At 36.7% G+C, this 27,057-nt stretch overlaps 1 protein-coding gene across 2 annotated transcripts; it reads right to left on the bottom strand.

The window, feature by feature from the left end:
• Positions 1-21,873: 21,873 nt before the first annotated feature.
• Positions 21,874-24,570, bottom strand: LOC145040072 (replication protein A 70 kDa DNA-binding subunit B-like). Of its 2 annotated transcripts, XM_078988056.1 has the most exons (7): positions 24,067-24,570; positions 23,880-23,976; positions 23,485-23,778; positions 23,273-23,405; positions 23,021-23,178; positions 22,827-22,947; positions 21,874-22,742 (listed from the first exon to the last, which is right to left on the bottom strand). In XM_078988056.1, the coding sequence occupies exons 3-7, from the start codon at positions 23,766-23,768 to the stop codon at positions 22,224-22,226; spliced, it is 1,215 nt and encodes a 404-aa protein (XP_078844182.1). In that variant the 5' UTR covers positions 23,769-23,778; positions 23,880-23,976; positions 24,067-24,570; the 3' UTR covers positions 21,874-22,223. The 2 variants fall into 2 exon arrangements, with proteins under 2 accessions (XP_078844182.1, XP_078844183.1); XM_078988057.1 differs by having other exon boundaries at positions 23,485-23,976.
• Positions 24,571-27,057: the final 2,487 nt, after the last annotated feature.

Raw genomic sequence — 27,057 nt, 5'->3', positions numbered from 1 at the left:
GCCTATCTTGGGCCTTGCCCCTGTCCTGCTACTGTTGAATCATGGAACCCCGTTCACGCTCCTACTAACAATGAGATACGGGCCCAGCTCACACTCATTCTTTTCCTTACTTGGGCCTCGCCCCTGCTCTACTGCTAACGAGGTATGGAAACCGTCTACACTCTGCCATTGGTGAAATACGGGACCTCGCCCATACTCACCTCCCTACCAGGCACATACATGTATCACACATACAACAAGTATAACTATCATACAAACCATTCCTTGGGCACCCGTCCGCTAACATTGGACCTTAGTCCCGAATATCATACTAGCATATTGTGCCTCGGGCTAACCCCCGGGTCTTCCTAGTCATAACTACATAGGCCGGCATTGTGGCCGTACACCCATTCACACAAGGGGAAACCACCTGCACTGCTTAACTTTGCTGATAACCCTCTGGCTGCTGTCCGACAACCCTTCGAACCGCTGCTCCACTAGCTCCTCGAGCTACTAATATCAATATAACACTTAGCTCTAAACTGGACTCTAGAAGTCAAATTAAGTCAACTCTGGTCAAAGTCAAAGTCCTGGTCAAAGTCAACCTTCCAGTTGACTCGACTCGCCGAGTCAACGCATAGACTCGTCGAGTTCTTAAATTCAGAAACTCTCAAAATACGACTCAAATCGCCGAGTCACCCCAAGACTCGCCGAGTTCAACGATCTCTGAGTCCCATCCTGTCCAATTCACTGAGTCACCACTCAACTCATTGATCTACGTCTTAACCATAAAAGGTTGAGGTTCTGCGACCTGACTCGCCGAGTCCAAGGCAATCTTTAATAGACTCATCGGGTTGTTCTTCCAACTCGACGAGTTCCTGCCCATCTTCATACAACTCGCCGAGTCCACCCATGTGACTCGCCGATTCGCTTTAGTTCTTAATCCATACAATGGCTTTTCGAGCCATGTGGGGGCTCCAAATTGTAGATCTACTCTTCTAAGGCCCACCCTTCACGTAAAGTTGCAAACTTTACGTGAAACCAAGGAGCTATAGGCTTAAAACACTCTAGGGCTAGGGTTTAACACAAACATGCTTCATCAACACACCAAGGGATGATTCTTTACAGGTTGTTGGACCAATACAAGCCTAGATCCGAAGTAGCAACCTCAGATCTGGACTTCTAACGCGAAATGGATCCCTAACATGCCACCAGGCTCCCAAGCCTGACCCACTCAGTTTTATTTGTATTACAGTAAGTGGCGTGAGGGCGTAAGATGGATGAACCATCAAGTTGTTTTTTTTACAAGTCTATATATGTATATATTTTTTGAATGACTTGTAATGTTATCGTTTATGCTTATTGGTCTGTATCAGAAGATGACACCCCGAGTTTTGATTATATAATGAAAATACATTTCTTTTATGAAATGCTTTGGTAAACATTGTTTTATCATGTTTTGTTTTGGGGAACAAATTCCGCAACTCTTTCAAAAACAAAAGGATTTACTCTGAAATTATTTTAAAATCATAAATGAAAATCGTTCTTTTCTCACCGAGATTTTGGGGATGTCACAGTTGGTATCAGAGCATTAGTTTAAGCTAACTAGGAATTTGTAGGATTTCTAGACTTAAACTTAGAATGCTAAGTGGAGTTTTGAGATGTGTGTCTGTTATATTTTAGACACGAGCACTAGTTTATTTTAGGAAAGTTTCCTAAAATGCTTTATGTGCTAAATGTTATATGTTGCCATATATGATATTATTTGTTCGGATCTATGGTCTGTTGCCGACCGGATCTAGAAACTTTATGTGTGTAGGATTCTAAGAGTACGTCTACGATATTAGAACTAGCATGTAAACATTTCGGAGTGATATGGATGATTTGAATATCTATCTTGAATGAGGATCTAATTTCACCTTATTCGGTGTGTAGATAAAAAATGGTGAGAACAAGAAGTGGAGTTGGAAATGCCGATGAAAACAGGAATCAACCACCAGTGATTGAACAAAGACCTGTCGTAGCTGCAGCACCTGAGCCAATAACCATGACTGGCAATGTTTGGTAAACTATGTTATGAATCTTGTAAATAAAAAAATGAAATTTTTGGCCTTGAAAATTAGGATGTTACACTAATCATCATTTTATGTGAAACCCTAATTTCACTTTGGCCTTAAGTTGGGCCTTCCTATTGGGCTTTGGGCTTGGAACCCAATTATTAATTGGGTATTGTTTGATGTTGACAGTTTGGGAATCTGTCAACTAGTAGCTGAAGTTTCATCCGCGAGACTTCAGCACTGTCAGGTGAGTCTCCTCACCATACCAATAGGTCTAAGGCACCAAGGCCGACCCATTTTATGATATGTGATATGCTAGATGATTATGTGGATGACCTCAGGGGGTTCCCGAGGCATTAGACTAAGACCATGTGGGGGTTCCCATGGCCATTATTTATATATGTTATGTGGTATGGTAGCTATTATATGATATGTGGTATGCTAGATATTTCTGTGATATGCGGTGTGCTAGTTGAATCTGTGTTGCTTGTGTTGGATTAGTGTCTAAGTCCATAACTATTTTGGTATGTACTTGACCCGATGGTGCATGGTCCTTTTGGGTTGCCTTCACCAAAGCAACTTGATTGGAGAAATGAATAAAGAGAGAAAGGATAATATGATTTATTAGTATGTTATAGGAATAATATATTAAAGGAGAAATCATATTTGTTTAATTAATATTGGTCAATAATTAATTAAGAATTAGTTTTGTGATCAAATGTAATTAATTAAACTAGAGGGGCTGAATTGTAATTATGTGATAGTTACAAAATAAGGTAAGGATTATCTTATATATATGGTGAACGAATTTGAGGTGTAAATCCCTTAGAATTCGAGTATGATAAGGATTCAAGGATTATCTTATTGGTTGCTTAATGGATAATCAACTAGATAAGGATAATGACTGAAACCCTATCTCTACACCTATATAAACACCCCTAGGGCCATGAATTCGTGTATCCCTTCCCAAGAGGTCCTAGATACGAATTCTAACCTCTCACCTCTCTCCTTATACCTTCTCCACTTGCTTATGGTGTTTGTGAGCCATTAGAGGAGTGACACTTGTGACTCTAAGCCTTCCAAAGTCAATACAAGGAGATTTGGGATTGTTATTGCTACATAACAATCAAGGTAACACTATAAACTTATTCTCATGTTAATATGATTACTTGTATGCTAGAATTAGGGTTTATAGTCTTGGATTCAAAGCATGTACAATAGAGAAACCTAGATCCGAGCATTAGGGTTTGTATGAGCACATAGGATGTCTTATGACCAAAACCCATCAGTGGTATCAGAGCCTAGATTGGTTTCAATTGTATTGATGCATATTTAATCGTAATAAGCACTGAAAATCGATTTTTTTGAGTTTTGAAGGTTTGACTCGCCGAGTCACTTGGTGAACTCGCCGAGTCAGCTGGACTTGACGAGTCCAAGCCCAGACTCGACGAGTCAAAGTGTCTGACAGCTCGTTTTCGCGATTTTCTTCCTGTTTTGGTTTTGGATAATTACCATAAACTTGCTTTTGTGATAAAATCCGAATTTTTTCATTATTATGTGATTATCCTTACCAAAATAGAAGATAATTGTCAAAATTTAGATAATCACTTGTTTTATTAGATAAAGTTTGATTATTTGTAATTTAGATTTGAATTATCTTGTGAAATAGTTTCAATTTATCCCTTTAGGTTTTATAGTTTAAATTTGAACCCCAAAAGTTTTGTTGTTTTGAAATTTAAATAGTTAAAACCCTAATGTTTTGAAATGTTTCAAAACTTGCCCTCAAGTTTTGGAATTTAAAAGTTGATTAAAGGTTTAATTAGAAATGTTAAATTCTAAAACTCTAGTAATGTTTTGAAAAGTTCAAATCACACCCTTATGGTTTTATTAATTAATTAAGGAGTATAATTAAAAGAGGTTTAATAAATCCATAAAAGTTTAGGTTAACCTTTTAATTGAATTAAAAGTGTAATTGTTAAAGTTAACCATATAGTATTTTAAAAGTATAAAGTACACCCTATACTATATATAACATTAAAAGTCTAACATTATATATGTATGAGTAAAAGTCAGTCTTACCATTAGTAGGCCTCATTCACGAAGCTGGTCTATAAGGGGTGTTTAAGGAAATTGCCTATAAAATGGTGATTGAATGGGTATCCACTCTTACCCACCGCACTCTTGACTAGTGGAGGGTCGTTAGCCGAACGGGTAGGATAGGACGAAACCTTCCATTATAAGTATAATGAAATACAAAGTAACTAAATGTTTCGCAAATTCCCAATCTTAGTTACTTAGGCAAAAGTGAATTGATGCAATTCCATGAAATTACACTTTGTGCCCTTGCGAAGACGTTAGTGGAGCGTGTGTGGTTTACCGGCACACTAAATGGTTCTAAGCAAAGGTAGCAAAGGGTGACTCAATGTTTGTCATAGTTCGGTGGAGCATGTGTGGTTTACCGGCACATCAAATAGGTGATTGTAACATGTGAGGGCACCATGTAGTTTGCATGGTTATTCACACCCGCTTTGTGATCCTCGGCATCCCAGTCACAAACAAGAGGGGCATATCGAGATTTAAACATGCCATTGAAATGTTCAATGAATCTCAAAGGATCTAGGAGTTTTCATAGATTTAAAACTTAAATTCCTTTTTTGTTTCTCATGGTGAAAACTAGTGAATCGTCATTCACTTACCTTCAAATGTTCTGCGATTTGGGTTACGGCATCCCTCTCCCGAGTTGTAGGATATTGTGTTGGGTCCTAGCCTTGGAATTTCATTTGGGTGATTTACCAAGGACTCAATCAATCAACTAACTTGAATTCGTTTTTCTCCCGATGTCAAAGTTCGACAACTATGGTCTTCGCAAATTCCGTGGAACAAGCATTCCACATGAAGATGATATTCCACGATTCGATCAAGGAACAAGAAATCATGCTTCACTTCCTCCTCCTCCTCCAATTATTCTCCCTAACCCACAAGTTCAAAGGCTTGAAAAGTTCAAGATCACTCAAGCCCTTTTGGCAAGTGAACATAAAGAAGGAAAGTCGGTGTGTGCACACGTCCTAGGGATGAAGTCACACATTGATAGACTAAGAATGATAGGATCCATTGTCGGTGAAGAGATGGCTGTTGATTGGGTTCTTCAATCACTTCCTAACTCGTATAGTGAGAGAGTACTATATGATGAACCGCGACGTGAGCCTTATAGATCTCACCTATATGCTTATTGCTGCTGAATCAGCAATGGTTTGGCGCAATAGAAAAGCAAAGTTGATTGGTGAATCTGCCTTCGAGACCTCTGTGGATATAGACAATGGCAATGAAAGACATGCAATGATCGAAAAGTTTGATCATAAGAGAAAGGCGATGTCTGAAATAGTTCCATGTGTTGTTCCAAAAAGAGTCAATTTGCTTTTATTGCCAAGAGAAGGGGCATTGGAGACGAAGCTGCCCTATTTACCTAAAAGATCTAAGAGATGGGAGAGTCGAAACGTATGGCTCTAATTTAGGTAAAATCCATTGACTAAATCTTTTAAGCTTCATTCTAGGTTCTGAATACATAATGTGATAAGATTACAATTGATGTTTAGAAGGATCAAAGAAAAGAAAAGAAGCTTAAGGGAAGAAGTGAGCAGAATCTAACCGTGAAGGAATGGATTTCGATTGCGTTTCTCGAAGATTAGATTCTTGAGCTACTACTTAGAGTTAGAATTAGATTGCTAAGAAAGATGTATTCGCATAAGTTTTTCAATGAGTTGCATTGTGAAGGACAAATTTTTCCGCAATAAAATAAATTTTGATTTTAAATTTTATTTATCCTTACAATGGCATGTATGAAAAAATTGATGTTAAAATTATTAGCAATAATGGATTTGTTTCTTATTGTGTTATGGAAAGTCAAGAATTTACCAAATAGGGTGAGTTTCTCATCGCCCAAGTTTCAATTGGACAGAAACTTGGAATCATGCAACTTGGTTGCATGATGAATGAGAAATTTCATATTTGATAATTAGACTAATTCGTTGACAAAGTGTCAAGTGAAGGACTAGGAGATCGAGTACACAAAGTTGTGTGTTGATCAAGTTCACCATAAGAGTAACAAAGATATTCGTCATCATTTACTAAAGGTTTAGTAAATATGATTATACTTACAAGATTAAGTGTAATTTTGAATTGATTAAAGGGTTTAGATCAATAGCAAAACGAATAAGAAGAATCAAATAGGCAGAAAGATAAGAGTTTCTCCATTCTAAGAAGAAGGGAGAGTGGCTTTTATGCTTTATGATAGGTCTTAATGATTAAGAACCATATCTCAATTGATCCTCTAAGTGAGTCTTGGTACAATTGTATGTTAAAGAAGAGGAATCAACGATTGATGAAATGGTCAAATCAAGAAGACAATCATACTTTGTTCCAATAACAAGTCTTAAAGTTAAGATTGTGACAATGAGTAAAAGGTATTAAAGGTTTATAACATTCATCAAATGTGGAAAGTTGTGATGTCTTGGATAAGACAAAGACCAACTATGATCAATTTATGAAGTGTTTTGATACAAGCTACACTAACTCTTGAAAATTTGTTTGTCAAGAAATGTTTATTGACAAAAGAATCTTATATGTCAAGGAGTCAGTGGGAGTCTTAATGGTCTCGAAAAGTTTCAAGAACAAATCAAATAAACCTTATCGATCATCACTAGCACACGAGTTGAGGTTTACAACCTATCGTAAAGACATTATTTTGTTTTTGTGCCAATCCAATCGAGTTAATTATGCATGTGAGTCCTATGAGTTCTCATTTGAATGCGTAAAAGGCAAGGACCTTGATCAATGAAAGGTACATTGATAGGAAAAAGGTAAGATGCTTAACTACTTGGAAGACGTGGTGGGCAGCTGTGCTACCATAAGGCAAGAAATCAAGATTAAGAAAGTTCGATCCATATGAGTTTGAATTTGTCGTAAACTTTGGTTTTAACAAATTCGCATGGATAGGAACACATGCACCGTTTAAATCTAAGTGTCATAAGATTTCCTCCTTCATGAAAATGATTGTGAGAAAATGCTTTCACTAAGAAAGATTTTAAAAGATAGTGATTGTAAAATTGCATTCTCAAATTCGATCATGGTTACGGCATCCCTTTCCATAATTTGAATTGTGAGGTTTGGCAATTAGTCTTAATTGTTAAGACACACATATGAACTATCTAAGGCAAAAGTGTATAAGTTCAAGAAGCCTTGATAAAAGATTATCAAAGCACTAAGTATTAGAAACATGAACTTAAGAAATTCAATAAGTATTGTTTTTCTGAAAGTTAAGATGTTTATGAATACATGTCGAAGCTAGTGGGAGCATAAGTGTTATGTTTTATAATAATCATCATGAAAGTGGGAGCATAAATTTTATGATTGTATGATTATTAAGGCACGTATTGCATAGTTGGCAATATTAATTATAGAAAACAAGAGTCGTACTTTGCAAAGTTGTAAGAGTTGAAAGGTTGTTTTTCTATAATTAAGGGAGAGAATATTATGCTTCATTTCAAATCTAAAGGATTAGGTTGTGGAATGTTGATAAATTTAGTCAAAGGTACATAGTGTGTTCTTAAAATTTCGATTGTGATTACGGCATTCCTCTTCGCAATTCGAGTTTTGAGAACATAGCAAATAAAACATTATGCGTCGTGTCCCATACGCTTCGGGTATAGGATCGATTGCGAATGCTTTAATGTTTGACCATTCTAAAATTTTCCAAATGTATAGTGCATTTAGAGGGAAAAGGGACTAGAATTGGTTTTGACTAAAATAATTAAACAACTATCAAAGGACAATCCAAAGTTCGACGAGGATTGGTCGCTTGCGAGTAGTTGGAAGTATAGTATTGGAAATTATGGAAGTGTTTCCATATTGGATAGACGATATCGACATCATTACGAATAGATAAGATTCTATTAAGAATGAGTTGTCATATAGAAAATATGGAAGTGTGTCCATGTTGGGAAGTAAAATCTATGTCTAGATTAGAAACTTTATGCGAAAGGATGTTCAAAGGAATGTACTTTGAGTGAGAGACATCATATCTAAGGAATTGTCTTGTAACAATTTCCGATAGAGGAATTTGTAATATCATTGGCAATAGTCTTTGAGACTTTGGTGCAGTGACATTACAAAAGGATCGTTGCATAAAGTGTTAGAATCTAGTGTATTCTATAAGTAACAAGAATTTGACATTCTTACACTTAAGAAAATGGATTTGGTGTTGTAAAATGAGAATGATTGGAAATGTGTTCAATTTGTCTATTTCGCAAAAGTAAGAACCATAGGTAAACATTGTGTGCATGCTAGGAGCATGGGACAAGTGTTGGAATTCAAATGCGAAGTTGATTACCCGAAACGACAAATAATGAGTAATCGATATGGTGATAAATAAAACGTGTTTGTTTATACTCAAAGGTTTGAGGCCATATGGGATTAGTATTATTCTTGTGTTTCACCTTGCATGTTTTGACTTCCAGAATAATTGAGTTTATTAAGAATAATCGAATTATTCAAACGGGCCACAGTCGTTCATATGTTGGAAGTAGATATGAATGAAGACTGTCGTGAATTGGTGTGTGGATTGTCTAGAAGAGTATTAGACATAAGCAAATGTTTGCTGCAACGTTCATGAGTGCTTATGAATATGATTTGAGCATTGGATTAAACCCACGCTCACTTGGATCACTCCATGAATTGTATTACGAGTGATTGGTGAGACGATAACATCTTATATTCTTGAAACCGAGATGTGTGAGTTGTATCTTGCGAATCGGTTGCACATTGATAATATGTAAACGCACTAGTAACTTGGTGTTATAAAACATATTGTTGTGTGTGATTTGGTTAGTGAGTGCAAGCGAACATTGTATCAAAGTTTATCCGTTCCTTTTATCCAAAGTAGGATAAAAGCGATATCTTTGGGCCCCTCGATGGTTTAGTGATGACATACGTAAATGCTCGGCCGGGCTAGGGCTAATTTGATTTGTTCAATTAGTCTGTTGTCATAAATCGGAAATCGAGATATAGTACAAAGAGAATGATATGAAATCATATCTCATACGATATCTAGAATGGAGGAATATATGATCCCTTATCTAAGGACACGCATATCTGATATGATCAGAGTTGACAGCGGCTTTGGAAAGCTACGATTGCAGATCAGGATCTGAAGTCATACGCAGAATAGTTGTTAGACTTATCCAAGTGGGAGACTGTTGGATTAGTGTCTAAGTCCATAACTATTTTGGTATGTACTTGACCCGATGATGCATGGTCCTTTTGGGTTGCCTTCACCAAAGCAACTTGATTGGAGAAATGAATAAAGAGAGAAAGGATAATATGATTTATTAGTATGTTATAGGAATAATATATTAAAGGAGAAATCATATTTGTTTAATTAATATTGGTCAATAATTAATTAAGAATTAGTTTTGTGATCAAATGTAATTAATTAAACTAGAGGGGCTGAATTGTAATTATGTGATAGTTACAAAATAAGGTAAGGATTATCTTATATATATGGTGAACGAATTTGAGGTGTAAATCCCTTAGAATTCGAGTATGATAAGGATTCAAGGATTATCTTATTGGTTGCTTAATGGATAATCAACTAGATAAGGATAATGACTGAAACCCTATCTCTACACCTATATAAACACCCCTAGGGCCATGAATTCGTGTATCCCTTCCCAAGAGGTCCTAGATACGAATTCTAACCTCTCACCTCTCTCCTTATACCTTCTCCACTTGCTTATGGTGTTTGTGATCCATTAGAGGAGTGACACTTGTGACTCTAAGCCTTCCAAAGTCAATACAAGGAGATTTGGGATTGTTATTGCTACATAACAATCAAGGTAACACTATAAACTTATTCTCATGTTAATATGATTACTTGTATGCTAGAATTAGGGTTTATAGTCTTGGATTCAAAGCATGTACAATAGAGAAACCTAGATCCGAGCATTAGGGTTTGTATGAGCACATAGGATGTCTTATGACCAAAACCCATCAGCTTGCATCGAAGACCTCGGGGGTTCCTGAGTCAGTGGGATATAAGACCATGTGGGGGTTCCCATGGTATTCCAGGCTAAGACCATGTGGGGGTTCCCATGACATCCGGTTTAAGACCATGGAGGGTTTCCATGGCACCTTTATATGTTGTATGTATGCCTTATAGGGTTTGTATATGTGTACTGATAATTGATTATGTGTTGTGTTGAAATGATGTTGGTATGGAAGACCTCGGGGGTTCCCGAGGTGGTTGGATATAAGACCATGTGGGGGTTCCCATGGCTTTCCTAGTTAAGACCATGTGAGGGTTCCCATGGCAGTGGGATAAGACCACGTAGGAGTTCCAGTGGCACCCGGTAGAAGACCTTGAAGGGCTTCCATGGCTTCCTTATATGTTTATATGCATGGATTGTGTAGTTGATATGATTTAAGTGGCAATGTGAATAAAAATGTGGAGGGTTTCCATGGCATATTCATATGTGTATATGCATGCTTATGCGATTGTTATGGTTTATGTCGTTGTTATTACGTGATTATATGGATTGTGTGGGGTGTGCTCCGGGGAACTCACTAAGCTTCGTGCTTACAGTTTTGTTTATGGTTTCAGGTATCATGGTTTTAGAAAGGAAGGGCTCAGCTTGATCGCAGTGCACACACCCATGTTTTCCGCAACGAATGATTTGGGACAAACTCTGATAAATGTTTTTAATTAACAATGTTTTTTTGAATGTTTGGAATGAATGGTATCTACGTTTGGGTTATAATAAAGATGAAAATTTTACCCCTGGTTTTTAGGTCGTTAAAGGTTGGTATCAAAGCCTTGGTTTGAGGGATTCAGACATACTTCCGGGTGTGCCTGAACTCAAACTGAGGGTCTGTTAAGTTTTCAAAAGAAAAATGTTTTAAGGAAAGAATTTATAAGATGAGAAAAGGTGTGGTGCATGCAATCAGCCGAGCTCAAGTAAGTTTCCTCAGAATACCCACATATGTTATCTGTTATGATTTGGTTTATAAATCTATGAATCACATGCTAGTTAGGGCTAGGGGAGATGTTTGTATATGTTGTATGAGCTGGTAGACTTGCATGCTAGTACTGAGTAGTCAACAATAGATTGGCTTGCTATGTGGTGCTTGTAGCCTTGGGAATATTTGATGCCATGCTAGAATGAGAATGATTATTGGTCTTAGTAACTGCTACGTGTATGCTTTTAAAATTATATATGGTTAGAATCTTATAGCCTTAGAATAACTTATTTGACCTTATTTCTTGTTCCTTGTTTGGTTGTGGTCCTAGGGTAGAGTCTATTATTCGACAGTCTATTAGATCCTGTTCTGTGTATAATTTGCATGCACAAGGCAGCCGACAGTAAGGATGGATGGATGTGGACAGCGTGAGTCGCAATATGTGGGTGGAATGTTCTATGATAGTTCTTTGGATCGGAGTACTACTACACGAAAGCTACTTGCTTTGTGCTTTGTGGTACTCTTGAGTGATTGGAGTCAGATACAAAGTGGATATGACGATATCTAGGAGCTGGACGGCTGGCATCATGGGGAGTTCTTCAGCATCTAATGTCATGGCGAGGTTAGGAACCTAAGAGAGCCTAGGATATGCTCCAGTGAGTTAGTGGGGGGATTCAGTGAGGTTGGGAACCGAAGGGGAGCCTAGAAGGTAGCTTCGGTGGATATTGTGTTGTTGTTCAGAAGACATTTAGTACATCATGCCAGAAGGTGACTTAGAGGATTCGGGGTGATTCCATAGGAAAGTATGGATATGTGTGGAAGGTAGTATCGAGCATGTACTACTGAAAGCATAGGATCCATACTCGAGTCGGGGAAAGTCTTGGAGAATATAAGAAGCTTGTGAAGGAGAATTATTGGTTATGATTGGACCGTGGTGATAGCTGCTATACAGAATGCGGATAAACACACAAGGGGAGGACCATGTTTTGGTCCCGGTTCCGGTGGTGAGCCAGTTAATGGAAGGACTGTCGGGATTTTGAATTCGCATTGGATCTCTTGTATTAGGAGGCAAGGATTAATTGTGCGATCTATTTCACTTTCGAGATCAGAGACTATGTCTTGGGGGTAGTTTGTAGCTCGGTCGTGGACGATTGAGCTGGTTAGTGTCCCAGGGTGCGAGACCCTGAATGATATCATTTTGGAACTCGAGAGCAGGGATTGATTTGGAGTGCATTGGGAAGAGGGGACCAGATCGGGTGCCTATATTAGAGGGTCCTAGAAAGAGACCGAAGAGTTCATGTCAGCTTTTGAGAGGCCGGTAGGGTCGAATTCAATGCAGTACTTGCGGGAAACTACGCAAGGGCGTTTTCCATTTCAAGAGTTTCACTAAGTGTATCTCTAGGTTTGTTTCATTGTTTGTATTTGGTTTATACCTTCAAACATTATCATATGTCATTTACATACTATGACTTACGGGGTGGTTAGTGAAGGTCGTTTCCCATCTTTGTTGGTTGGGAGCGTTCAATGTTATCTAGGTCTATGGTCGGGATCAATTCAGAGTCGTGATGCTGAAGGTCTACGGTCAGGATTAGTGACTCAACTATTACGCTTAGGTTGGATTTTGGAAGCCCCAGGGGAAGTGGTCTACTGTTGAGACTTTGGTCTGGACATCGATTAGTTGGACTTCAAGATATAAGTGTGACATCATCTCAAGGCGTCTGAGATTACTAGTTTCGCTAGGATCCAAGAAGTGTTCTTCTAATTTTTTTGGGGTTGTGTAGTCTTTTGGGGTTTGGGCCAGCAATAGAGCACTTGCACGGGTAAGAAACAGGTTGTCAATAGTTGGTTATTAAAGAGTAAGAAGGATCGTGAATCCTTCAAACCTCATATATAGTGAAGACTTAGTCGAATCTAAGTGGGGGAGAATCGTGCAGGTATTCAGGACAGGGACAGGTATGAGATCGGGATGGGTTTCTCAACCTCATCGAGGAAAATGGCGGCCCAAGTGGGTATTTGGTTTGAGGGTTGTCATAGTTAGAGTCTGGTAAGACATTCCATCATGTGAATCGCGTCTTCTTGGGCGCTCGATAACAGAATTTGGGAAAGCAGATCGGGACTCCAATTACGAATGGAGTTGAGTTCGGGTGTTCGGTGGAGTGTGTGCCCGACTCTGTATGCATTTCAAATCGATAGATTAGGGGTAAGGCATTGGGCTGTGGTTGTGTTAGGAAGAAAGTGTTGTAAGACTACGGGGGAGCCATAACATTCACTAATGGTTAGTCAGGATGAAAGTGTTGCAAGACTACGGGGGAGCCGTAGCATGCACTAATGGTCAATTGTGGTGAAAGTGTTGTAAGACTATAGGGGAGCCGTAGCATTCACTAATGTTTATTCATGATGAAAGTATTGTAAGACTAGGGGGAGCCATAGCATTCACTCATGGTCAGTGGGGTGAGAGTGTTGTAAGACTACGCGGGAGCCATAGCAGTCACCAGTAGTCAGATAGTGTGGAAAGACTACTGGGTAGCCATGACATTCACGGATTTGTATAGATGACTTAGGCCAGGGTGGGCCAGTTCGCAAGGTTGTGAGCAGGTCACAACATAATTCAATTAGGAAACAGTAGATCGAAGGAGACCGGGTATGATGTAAGACTACATTTATTCTGGTAGCAATCACCTTTTTATGTCGGATCCAGCGGCGATAGATTGTCAGCGTATCATGATCGGATGGATTAGAAGGATTAGATGAGCCATGAGTGGCGGTATAGTTAGGGAAATTCTTGTCGGATGAGGTACCCTTCAGGGGCCGCGTGGGACTGCTGAGTGTGTTTTGGCTCAGCAACCGGTTAGATGTCCGTTGTTTCGAGGGATTATCCGAGCTTCGGTCAGATATAAGTGTATTACAGGGAAATTTGGTATATGACCCTATTTTCTAGTGGGAACCTCAGGTTATCAGAAGTTGCGTAGCCAGTTGGGAGATAAGTACATTAAACTCAATAATGATTCAATGTGGGCGCTCCGTCAAGGAGACAGAACATCTCAAGACCTTAGGTTTCAAATGGAGTAAATGCGATTATGTTGCAAGAAATTCGTTCATCATTAGGTTTCGAACTCTACGGGGGATGGTTTTGGTTGCCCTAGGAAGGATGGGGTATGCTTATGGTTTTGGAACCATGTCGTCCAAGTTGTCGGGCATGTAAGGGATGGTAAGGAATAATTTCGAGGACGGAATATAATTTAAGTGGGGAAGAGTTTTGGGGAGTCGAATGTTATAAATTGGATTATTTGGAGGTTAAAGAGTAATCTTGGGATTTATTTTGAAAAGGATTTTAGAAGTCAGGGGGTGATTGGTAATTATTGGACTTAGACTGAAAGGGTTTTTGGAATGTGAGTGTTAAATGGTAACTTCTGGGACTAGGAGTATAAGGAATTGTTAAAGTTAGGGGCCATTTAGTAAATATTGTACTTAGTTTGAAAGAAGAAACTGAAGGGATGGACCAAAAATAGTATTATGGAATGAATTTTATGATGGGGGTATATAACCCGTCATCACTTGTTAAACCCTAACCCAAAAGCTTAAACAGTCGCACCACCCTTATACCTCCCACCTTCCAGCCGTCATCCTCTCGATCCACACTTCCAGCGCCGCCAACTGCTCCATTAATGCTATCGTTAATCGTCACAGATATCCTCCGGCGAAGGCAAGTCGACGATAACCAGGGGTGTCCGTTGCTACCACAGTTCCACTCTCCTTCTTTCTCCCTGTCGCTGTTGCATTTCGTAAGTCGGGTTGCGACTTTTTTCTTCCTTGTTCTTCGGCGCTACGTCTCAACTGACCACTGCTGCTTCGGAGCTCGACCCACACCAGCTGTCCGCCGCCACCCATACGGTTGTTATTAGCTGCTCCGGTTAACATTCACCACTCCGATGGAGGTTGTGGTCTGCATCTCAATCACATGTATGTGTGCTCTACTGCATTGCTATTCATGTGGGCATGTTTGTTTTCCCTTGAAAACCGAGAACAAACTACCATGGCGACCGACCATGGTGGATGTCGCCGTGTACAACCATTCTACCACCATCATCCGCCATGTGGTGGTGGATGTGTGTGATCTTTAGTGATTGTGTGTGTGTTTGTTTTAATGATTAAGGGGTTGTTTGGCCGGAATTCATGAGAAAAGCCACCGCCACCACCGTGAGGTGGTGGTTGCCACCATGTGCTGCCATGTGTGTGTGTTTATATATTAGTGTGTGCTTGTGTTTCTATTTTTGAGTTTAAGCGTTGTAAATTGTAATCGGGTCAGAATGATGAAAAGAAACTCAAAACCACCACAGTGAGGTGGTGGTTGCCACCTCCTACCGCCAACAGCAGCCGTGTTGGGTGGCGGTGTGCCTCGTTTGCGTTTTGGACTCGTTTGGGATGCTTGGATAGAATGGGCCCAATGACACCCTAATAGGCCCCATGAAACCCTAATGGTCCCAATGAAGCTCTAATTAACCTAAAAGCCCAAACATGTAGCTAATGGGCTAGTATTGGGTAGGAAACCTTAATTTGGGTTTGGAAAACCCTAATGTCATGAATCCAAAGATTTTAGATATATGGGCTTTGGATTGATCGGGACCCACACTACAATCATTTACTAAATTAAAATATAAATTAATAACCAATTGTAATTAACATAAGGCCATATTAGACTTAATGGAATAAGTCCTTAATGGGTTAAGTGAGGAACACTTAACCCTAATCATCATTTTATGTGAAATCCTAATTTCACTTGGCCCTTAGTTGGGCCTTCCTATTGGGATTTGGAGATTGGGCCAATAATGGGCCATCCTAGAATAAGTAAATGGACTAAAATAATTAGATAGGCTTTAGGATAAGGTCCATGTGAAGGACTTGGACTCAATTTAGAAAATTGGGCCATATGTTGGGCTTTGGACCATTACTAGAATATTAGACCTTTGGAGTGTGATTTGGACCTTGGGCTTGGAATCCAATTATTAATTGGGTCTTGTTTGATGTTGGCAGTTTGGAAATTTGTCGACCAACAACTGGAGTTTCATCCACGGGACTTCAGCAGTGCTAGATGAGTCTCCTCACCATACTAATAGGTTTAAGGCACCAAGGCCGACCCATTTTATGATATGTGATATGCTAGTTGATTATGTGGGAGACCTCGGGGGGGGGGGAGGGGGTGGGTTCCCGAGGCATTAAACTAAGACCATGTGGGGGTTCCCAAGGCAATTATTTATATGTGTTATGTGGTATGCTAGTTATTATGTGATATGTGGTATGCTAGATATTTCTGTGATATGCGGTGTGCTAGTTGACTCTGTGTTGCTTGCATGGAAGACCCCAGGGGGTTCCCGAGGCAGTAGGATATAAGACCATGTGGGGGTTCCCATGGCATTCCAGGCTAAGACCATGTGGGGGTTCCCATGGAATCCAGTGTAAGACCATTGAGGCTTTCCATGGCACCTTTATATGTTGTATGTATGAATTATACGGTTTGTATATGTGTACTGATAATTGATTATGTGTTATGTTGATATGATATTGGTATGGAAGACCTCGGGGGTTCCCGAGGTAGTTTGATATAAGACCATGTAGGGGTTCCCATGGCTTTCCTGGTTAAGACCATGAGGGGGTTCCCATGGCAGTGGGCTAAGACCACGTGGGGGTTCCAGTGGAACCTGGTGTAAGACCTTGGAGGGTTTCCATGGCTTCCCTATATGTTTATATTCATGGCTTGTGTAGTTGATATGATTTAGGTGGTTATGTGAATAAAATCGTGGAGGGTTTCCATGGCGTCTTCATATGTGTATATGCATGCTTATGCAATTGTTATGGTTTATGTCGTTATTATAGCTGATATGGATTATGTGATTATGTTGATTGTGTGGGGTATGCTCTAGGGAACTCGCCAAGTTTCGTGCTTACAGTTTTGTTTATGGTTTTAGGTATCATGGTTTTGGAAAGCAATGACTCAACTTGATCATAGTGCACACACACACATGTTTTCCGCAACGAATGATTTGGGACGAACTCTGATAAATGTTTTTAATTAACAATGTTTTGGTATGTTTGGAATGAATGGTATCTATGTTTGGGTTATAATAAAGATGAAAAATTTACCCCTGATTTTGGGACGTTAAACGAGTTACTTCAACCACCACCTGTCACCCCTTGTCGACACAACCCACTACCATTGTTGTTGCTGTCAAAATCTTCTCCTCATCAGATCATGTCACACCCCAAAACCAAGAACGGAAGAAACGTTCTGAAGCAGAGGATCTCATGTATAGTATCACAACACAGTATAATAGCAAACAAGTAAAACACATCATCCATTGCATTAAATATATAATTTTAATACAAGTGTGTTTTGTAGTATATAAGACACCAAAACATAAATCAAAATATAAGATGAGTCTTGTATGTGCTCCATCCTCTCAAAAGTTGGCATCGGTACCTGTCTACTGATGACCTGAGAATACAAGTTATTTTGAAAGAGTTGATCAACATTAAAACTGGTGAGTTCATAAGTATTTAGTGTTTATGTTTGTATCAAAACGTTTGAAACAGTGTTTGAAGTACGAGTTTTGTAAACATTTGTAGTAAAAGTATGTGAATGTTTGTAAGTGTTTGTAAAAGTTTGTAACTCCAAGAGAATCCTATATTTTCTACTAAAAGTAGCCTTCTACCAAGGAACAACTGTTTTGTATGTTTGTTTCTTGTAAAAGTGTGTAATTCTCCCAATTGTAACTATCATTATCAAAATATAGTTCGTACATTAATGTTTAAGTGATATGATCACCAAATAAATGTAAATGGTAAATTAATGTAGTACTGTAGTGTTGTATTATAGGAACTACTGCAGTACTAACTACCTTAAACCGGATTTATATCAAGGTATTATGTGATTAATTATACCATACTATCGACTGGGAAACACGACAATGTAAGTCATCAAAAGGTATGACACTTGGCACCCGAAGACCTGCCGGTCCCATTGTAGCTAGCAGTAAGGCGTAGGATAGTCAATCCGGTATAGATCTATACGCAAACTCACGTTCTCCCTCCAGGAGATTCTAGTTACAACTCGGGCCATGACAATGAAGGCATGCTCCAATACAGTGGATCACATTTATGTGATGGTATACTTGTATATGTAATGTATGTACTTGTGTAATGAATGTATTGTTTCTCATCATAGTATAGTTGTATATGTTCTCATCATAGTATAGTTGTATATGTTCTCATCATAGTATAGTTGTATATGTTCTTATAGTAATAAGTAATGACTCATGAATGAACTGAATCTTGTATGCTTCATTGAACTAGAAGTAGTAAGTAGTATAATCCTAAACTATACCTATTATAGTTTATTAGTAGACTTGTTTGTACGACTGAATGTACTGAACTGAGATAAAATTCTTTATATCTATACATATATACATAATATATAAGTAAGGATTCAACGACACTCGGACAAACAACTGGGTACTTTAAGTCCACAACCAAACAAGGACAAGAAATAAAGTGGGTTATCTCTCCTATGTCCTTCAAACCTTATTTATATAACTATATATGTAGTACACATGGTTTTAACAATATATAAGTTTAAAAACTGTAAAAGAAATGTTTAGTATACAAAAGTGAATTTGATAAAGAGTTTGACATGTAAAATAGTTTGATAAACAATTTGAAGTCATTTGTTTGGTAAAACAGTTTAAAGTATGGAAAATTCATTAGTATGCTAGTTATTAAGCACATGTGATTGATCTAATAACTAACATGGTGAAACTTGTATCCCCCCACCTTATAAAAGCATTTACAAACATTTAAAAACATTTCAAAGGTTAATTAAGGGGTATGAACTCCCCTGTAGTGAGTGGTTTGTACGGAAGTGCTAGACAAGGTGCTAGGTGTCAAGTGAGGACTTGAACACACACAATGGTCCTAGTTAACATATAATAAACATATATGTATCTAATTAGTCAATTAACAAACTAATTAATCAAGTTAAGATACCCTAGGACATGGAAACACTTTGATTCAAGTGTTAGAGGTACCAAAGGGTTTCATCTAAGGGTTGTATGGCATGGCATTGGAGTTTATGGCCCAAGAACCACTCCTTATGGAGTTTACGGCCCATGACCATTTCCCCATGAGTTTATGGCCGTAAAATAATGGTACTAAGTGCCAATTTGTGTTTTGAGGTCTTATAAGTCATGATTGCACATCCAATGATCAAGTCCAAGCCTTAGGAAAGCATTAGGGCATAATAAGACTACTTTGTAGAGTTTACGGCCTAAGGACCATATCCTTATGTGTTTACGGTTGTAAACTCTTATGGGGACTTGTTTTGATTGTTGTTTAAGGTCTTAAACACTTCTAGGAAGGATCAAGGTTAGCATCCAAGGCTTAGGAAGGGACTAGGGTCCATTTAACCACCTTAAGAAGGGTTTACGGTCGAAGAACATCCTTGGCCGTAAATTCCTTTGATCTTATGATTCTTGATGATTTTCAAGTGTTATCAAGTTCATATTAAGCACACAAGAAGCTAAGGCAAGTGTACTTACAAGATAGAAGCTTGATTTGGTGTTTAAGGTCCAAGAACACTAGTGTGTGTTCTTGGTGTTTTGAAGAACACTTGAAGATCTACTTGAAAAACAAGAATGAATGGATGAAATGATGTATAACTACTAGATGTTAGGTTATAACAACAAATCAAGTTGATAAACACTTACGTTTTCGAGAGATCGGGTGAAGAACGGGATGATAGTTGAGAGAGAATGGGGAGTGTTCTTGAGGGTGGAAGTGAGAAGTGAAGATTTTGGGGAGTAAACTCATGCATAAGGCATGAGTTCACGGCTACATGGGAGTTTACGGCCCAAACTCTAAAAGTTTGGCCGTGAACTCCTTATTAGGGTGGTATGTGTGGTTTTGCAACTCCAAGACCCGAGACGGTACTTCCTTTCATTCGTTCGTTTGAAGAATAAATAATAAAAACACTCAAACGGACTTCAAATTGGCTAACAATTATCAGAAATGTAATTAACTTTTAATTGAAGTGCTTGACTTTAGGGATTGTACAAATGAAAATTTCGGGTTGTCACATATCAATTGCCACCTTCCTCGTCCCTCTCCCTGACTTCATGCTGACAGAAAAAACGAACGAAAAAGGCAACGTAGAAGCCACTGTGCGCTACCCATCACCACCACTGCCATTTTTTTTCTTTTTTGAGTTGTTGCTTAAGACTCCGATCAACCATCACATCCCCCACTATGAGAGCTACGTACTAGGTTTGGAAGCATAGAAGATACGAGGTATTAAATATTTATGAATCTCGGGGATACAGAGTGTTAACAGAGAGAGAGAGGGGGGGGGGAGAGAGAGAAAGGTGGATCAGGGGGGCCAATTTTATATTTAATAATAATAACTATTTTAAAAAGTACAAGAAAAATGAAAACTAAATTCATTAAGGGTATAATAGTCTTTTTAGTTTGGATAGGGACCAAAACTGCATACAAACTAGCTCAAAATGACCACCAATCCAAATAACACGTTTGTTTGGACCAAAACCCAAAAAAAATGCATACCACAGGGACCATTTTTGCGATTGTGTCATATGTGGCTGTTGTGTACCTAATATTAGGTATAGAACCATTAAAAACTACATAGTTTTAACAAAATACGATCAAATCTCTCTACCATCTTTCTTGTATTCTCTATTAGACTAGATGATAGGCTTTGTACATACTTTTATAGAGTTTTAAATTTTTAATTTTGCAACACAAACCATGTATAAGAATACATTATCAACTACCTATAAATCTTAATATTCAAATTTAAAATAAAAATTACAGTGAACGATTGAAATTATTCATTAAAAACACAATAAACTGCTTCCAATAATACATCAAAAAGAACCATGCAAGTATATATATGGTTGGTGTCAAAGAAAATTTATGAAACCTACTAGATATCTAATATAAAAAACACTTTCGAAATACATAAATGTTGGAGATAAATTATGAAATCAGATATAATATGATCTCAAAAGCAATAAGAAGAAACTAACAATGTCAAAAATTGTGTTTATTTAATCAAAATGAAGTCAAATTTGATGGTTCTATATCTAATATTAAATACATGATAGCCACATATTCACTTTTTCTATATATATATATATATATATATATATATATATATATATATATATATATATATATATATATATATATATATATATATATATATATATATATATATATATATATATATATATATATATAACAAAAAAAAACTCTAAAAATAATAAAAACACATAAAAAATACTTGGAGATCACAAATCTTTTTTTTTTTTTTTTTACTTTATATTCTGAAAATCACAACTTATTTTATAAATTCGTTGAAAAAAAATTAAAAAATCGATTATTTATTTATTTATTTATTTTTTATTTTTTTTGGTAATTTTCGTTTTTTTTTTCAAAAAAGATTTCAACGAATTTGCATAAAAAGTTGCGTTTTCAAAGAATATAAAGTCAAAAAAAAAAAATTGTGATCTTTAAGTATTTTTTTAAAGCATTTTTATAATTTTTAGGTTTTTTTTTGGATATTTTTGTTTTCCATATAACCTTAACATATATATATATACTAGCAAGGGTTAAGGGCCGTGCTAAGCCCGGCCCACGAAGTGTAATTTAGATATATTTCCAACAAACAATATTGAATTCAAGATGTGATGATGATATTTAACTTGATACATATATAACTTCATACATATTCGAAAAGTCGATGTTCCAGATTGTAGTACATTAGTAGAATGCTATGAGATGGACAACAGTGAATTCTATTTTTAACAAAAGTGATGTTTTGATAGAAAGTGTTCATCGATTTCTAAATTCCAAAAGAGTTGAAAATTTGAAGCACTTTCAAGTTATGCAGTGTTGTCCGATAACAGCTTTGTCGATGAAGTTCATTCCATTCCATATCTACATGGTCTTTTCAAAATGCAAAAGATTCGGGAATCTTCTTGTTGGTTCCATTCCATACCTACATGGTTTTTTCAAAACGCAAAAGATTGGTGATTCTTCTTCATTCCATTCCATATCTACATTGTTTTTTCAAAACGCAAAAGATTGGTGATTCTTTTGTAGGTTTGATTCTTATTTGGTTCTTTTAGTTGGCCTTGGTGCACCAACTGTTGAACCATGAACTTCCTTAAGTGGATGGAATTCTGATTGGGATCGTTTTTGAGTTTGTTGATTAGATGCTCGTTTAAGTGCTTCTTGTTTGATCTCGTGTGGCTTGAGAATGATATCAGGAGTAACTGTGACTATTTCCTTCTCTTCTGGTTTATGTTGATCGGTTTCTTTAATTTGAGTTACCGCACCATCTGTTGAACCTACAATTTCCTTCAACGGTTGCACTTGTAATTGGGTATCCTTCCGACTCTGTTCATAACATTCTGCCTTCATTGCTTCTTGTTCAGTTGGGCGTGGCTTCAGATTAGTTTCTTGAGCACCACTTCCTTCGATAAGGTTGTTGTCTTTCGTTTTATGTGCCTTCACAATGACATATCTTGTTGTGGATTTCCTTTGGTGGGAGGTTGTGTACGATCGTACAAATGCAACAACTGATGATTTGTCAATGGATGATGAAATGATATTATAGATATTTGTTCCCTGTTTTTAGGTTGAGCAGTTAGTTTATATAGTAAAAGTTCAATCGAATATGTAATTAATAATTTGTAGGAAACTTATCCTTACTTCCTCTTCTGCATCCTTAACTTCTTGAGGACTGAATGGGATAAACTTTTCAAGATCGGGACTTGCTATGCTTGTGCGGATGGATGCGGTTCCATCATTGATTTCAACTATAGCTCTTGACCTGTCCATACAACCATGTTGTTGTAAAATTCTTATTTGTGTTTGGTTATAGTTTATGGTAAAATTTGACTTACCTTATCTCAACCTCTGATTCTTTCTTATAGAAATTACATGTTATGATCCAAGTGACATCTACTCCAATTGATTTTAAGCAATTAGCACATACTGTATGTGTGAATGTGTTGTCTTCATGTTGTAATCTTAGGTTCCCTCGCATCCATGTTGGTTTACCCTGTTTGATGTAAAAAAAAATACATCAATAAGTTTATTTTTATTAGAGAAAAGAAGACAGTAAACAATATCATCAGATTGGTATATTCCCTAACATTTTTCAGTCTTTCTATTGCTGTAGCTATCGGAAGGATGTCCGGTTCTTGTGGGTATGGCAGCAGCAGATCAACATCCTTGTATGACTCTTTGTTAAGTAATTCTTGTATCTCACTTCTGTTCTCGTTATACCTGTTGTGTATAAACATGTGTGAGTTGTAGTAGAAACAGTTGTAGTTTTCATTTTAAAAACAATTTTAGTTGGAAATACCATGCTTTGAGCTGCAGTTCTGCTGTGACTGGTGGGTTAATAAGGATTGCTGATGCCCCTTTTGTTGATAGTGAAAGTCCTGTAGGTATTTGAAGAATAAATATGAGTGCAGTTATTTGTATATGGCTATGTATGTAGATAATTGTTGAATAAGTGAACATAAACTGACCATAAAAAGTGGTGACTTTAACCCGCATTGCAAAAATCATGGGTACATCATCAATCTTCTGCTCCAATTCACGACCTTCTTTTTGATCAAGAGAGCCCCACAGTGTAAGTATCATAAGCTTCTTCCTATATGATAAATATTAATGAATATAAAATATCATATTATAGTTTCAATTCATAACTATAAAGTCTTGTCTTCGGAGAAAGTTTGTAATGCATTTACATACTCCTCATTTACAATTACAATATCTCTTCTTGAGAAACGATTTGATGGGTCTTCCCCTTGTTCGCTTGGGAGGCATCTGACAACAACAGCTCGTATACCTGTGTTTTTAGGAATATATATATAAGTTTATTTGTAAAAAAAATATACTAATAGTTATTAAAAGCTGATGGTTGAAACTATAATCGTACTCTGATAATTTTCTTCATCTGCAAACCTATAGAGTTGGTTGAATGGAGTAAACGCAAAGTGACATGGGAGCACAGGTGGGTCGATCTCTGGATGAGGTTCAACGAGTGTAATTTTATTCAGTGACCAGGAGTGTGGGTATGAGCTTACGAGGAATCGAGTTTGTGCTTTGATCAAATTTGCGTTTGAAACGGAGTACCGTCTGTACGGTTCGAATGTATTTTTAAAATGGGTAAGATGGAACTCAAAGATCAATGTTGTTACCCTTGTTCCCTGTTTTAAGATATATTAGTTAAAAACTTATTGAAAAGAATATTGGCAAAAACATATTTTTAGTACCTGACTATCAGTAAAAAGAAGCCTTCTATATTCGCTTTTGTTATTGGTTTCTAGTACGTGGCCAACTTCCAGAACTTGGACCAGCACAGTCCAATTTATTTTTAGGCTAGGAGTGATGTCTAGTATGTTGTAGTGATCTCGAGTCATATTTGGTAAGCTTCTTCCAGTTTTGCTTGTAAAGATGATATTAGTTGTTAGTATAAGGACATTTTAGTGATAATTTGGTAGTCTAAGGATGTCACACATGTATGGCGTGAAATAAAGTAAGTTATAAACAATATCGTATATTTTGGTCCATTCATTATCACTGCTTTCCTAGGGAGTAAACATGGGTAAGAAGTATTTGTGGAAAATACATACTTAAATTCGTAGAGTTATATAATAAATGGGGTAAAATACAACTAAAAATATGCTTTTTAAGTAGTTGTGTATTACTTGTTTTCATTTAATAGAAATGTTAAGTAGCAAGCTTTTAGATGATGAATAAAGCAGTTCCTTTTTACTACATTTAACTGTAAAGAAAAAAGCCCTAATGGATATTTTTTAAAATACATTGTGCATTTCACAGGGGAAATTACTTACTGTAACATGCAACATGCATTTCAGTATGAATGTGTACATAAGCTAAGAGAAGATGATTTTGGATCATGCATTCAATAATACAAAAAAATACATATACTTAGGAATTAGGATGATGGAGAATACCTGGGATTTTAAGTGTTGACAGGAAGGAGGACTACTTTGGATATGCGAATGGAAGTTTTATAAAAGAGAAGGTAGTAGCCGGATTTCTTGAGTTATGTGTGTAATACAGAAAATGTAGGTGTCACGTTATAAGAAAACTTCGTAATATGAATCAGCACACGTGTGAGTTCTCTCTCGGTAATACTCAAGTGTTCGGATCTGTAAAGATTTGATGAAGATTTAGTTTGTTAGCTTCAAGGATTTGTTCAAAAATGAAATAATTTGTACAAGTTGTAAAAAAATTAGATATTAAAATGAATTTAAAATTAGCTACGAACAATTTTTGTTATTATCATTATAATTTGCTTTTTGAAAACCCTATGGATTTAGAAAATTATCAATATATAATTAAGGTTTTTAAATTAGCTTACATATTGAAAATTTTATCTTGTAACGTATTGAACTATTAATTATTAAAAGGCCAAAACATAACAAATATTACTTACGTAAAAAATGATTGTTTGTTTGAATAAAGATAATACTCATGATATATTGGTATATGAAAGGAACGAAATTAATTTTCCAATTTAACCCATAAAATTCAAATATCTATGTTGCGGTTTCTTATATATTTTAATTTTCTTTTAAGTAAATAATTGTATTTTTGTTGCTTGATTATGTTTTTTTAGAAGAGCAGTAAATGAATTGAATTAACGTGAAAAGTATTGAGAAGCGGTTAAAATTACAAATATTTACAAGAACACTACAGGTGAAAAAAACCGTTTAACAACAGTTTTTTATTAGTAGTTTTCATCTTAAAGCAACCAAGTTTCATGTTTTTACTGAAGATACCAACAAAGAATTAGAGGATGACCAAAAATAAAACCCGAGTATTATTGATCCTTGGAAAAAAACTGCAAAAAAACCTATGTGTTTTTTTGATTTTTTTCTCCATTTCAATATCATATATTTATTATTTGAGGGTAAAAGTGTCAAACAAGAAGTCAACCATTATTCATGAGCATGGGCTTCTTCTTTAAAGTTAAAATGGTTGAAATTAAAGTAAGAATGACCTTTACAGTTTACATATATGGAGTAACAACCAAAAATATATAGGAGTACAAAAATTGTTCCAAGTTAAAATTTTAGGGCCTTCAAAGACATTATCATTCTATGAAGAAGCTGAAAATAGCAATTTACTTTGACAATGTCTTTAATCCACTGCAGCGTTAGTCTTGGCATATTGAATTTGAGAAATCAGGAAAATAGCATCAAACTTTTACATGATTGTTGATGAAGAAACAGTCCACCCCAGAAGGAGCAGGAGGTAGGAAGGTACTTTTAGAATAGTTGGTCTTTTAGAATGGAACTACAACTAAACTGCAGCAGCTCCCACTACAATTAGAACCTTTGAAATTTGAGGGTCCTGAAATGCATTATGAATCATGAAAGACAATAAGGTAAAGTAGTTTGTGTATGCAGTGGCAATAAGCATAAAATCGAAACGTACTTTGTAAAACAAATTTCATCCATCTTTATGATGTTTTTTTCAACTACATGCGTCCCGCTAATCTTTTGAAACTTCTAATCTCCATCAACCTAAAAAAGGAAGAAATTTAAACTTTTATTACTTGTAACTGTGTAAAAAAAAAAAACAAACAAAAAAAAATTGTTACCTTCATAACTATAATAAAAAGGCATCTAGCATAAATTTTCCTCTGGCTGTAATGCCAATAAGCAGAAAATAGCAACATAATTTGAAAATCTTTTTAGTCCATGTTTTTTCGTTTCTTTTTTCAACTACATGTGTCTGACTAACCCGTTGAGACTTTCCTTCTCCATTAGCCTACATAAGAAAGAAATCTAAACGTTTATTACTTGCAATTGAGCACAAATGAAAAAGACAAAGAAAAAGATGATACCTTTATCATTTCTATAAAGACAATTTAGGACAAGTTTTCTGCTGGTTG

Source organism: Lactuca saligna, chromosome 4 (genome assembly GCF_052625555.1).
Source record: "Lactuca saligna cultivar CGN05327 chromosome 4, ASM5262555v1, whole genome shotgun sequence".
Lineage (NCBI taxonomy): Eukaryota > Viridiplantae > Streptophyta > Magnoliopsida > Asterales > Asteraceae > Lactuca > Lactuca saligna.
Note: the sequence above shows the minus strand (reverse complement) of the source record. Positions and strands in the feature narration are given on the sequence as shown.

Bases quoted from the DNA above. Each gene is read 5' to 3' on its own strand.
- LOC145040072 (XM_078988057.1), bottom strand. From the start codon at position 23,768: ATGATACTTACACTGTGGGGCTCTCTTGATCAAAAAGAAGGTCGTGAA. The intron at 23,406-23,484 runs GTATTTCCAACT...TATACACAACAG, and splicing joins GAACTGCAGCTCAAAGCATG to GTATAACGAGAACAGAAGTG. The intron at 23,179-23,272 runs GTTAGGGAATAT...TACATCAAACAG, and splicing joins CAATAGAAAGACTGAAAAAT to GGTAAACCAACATGGATGCG.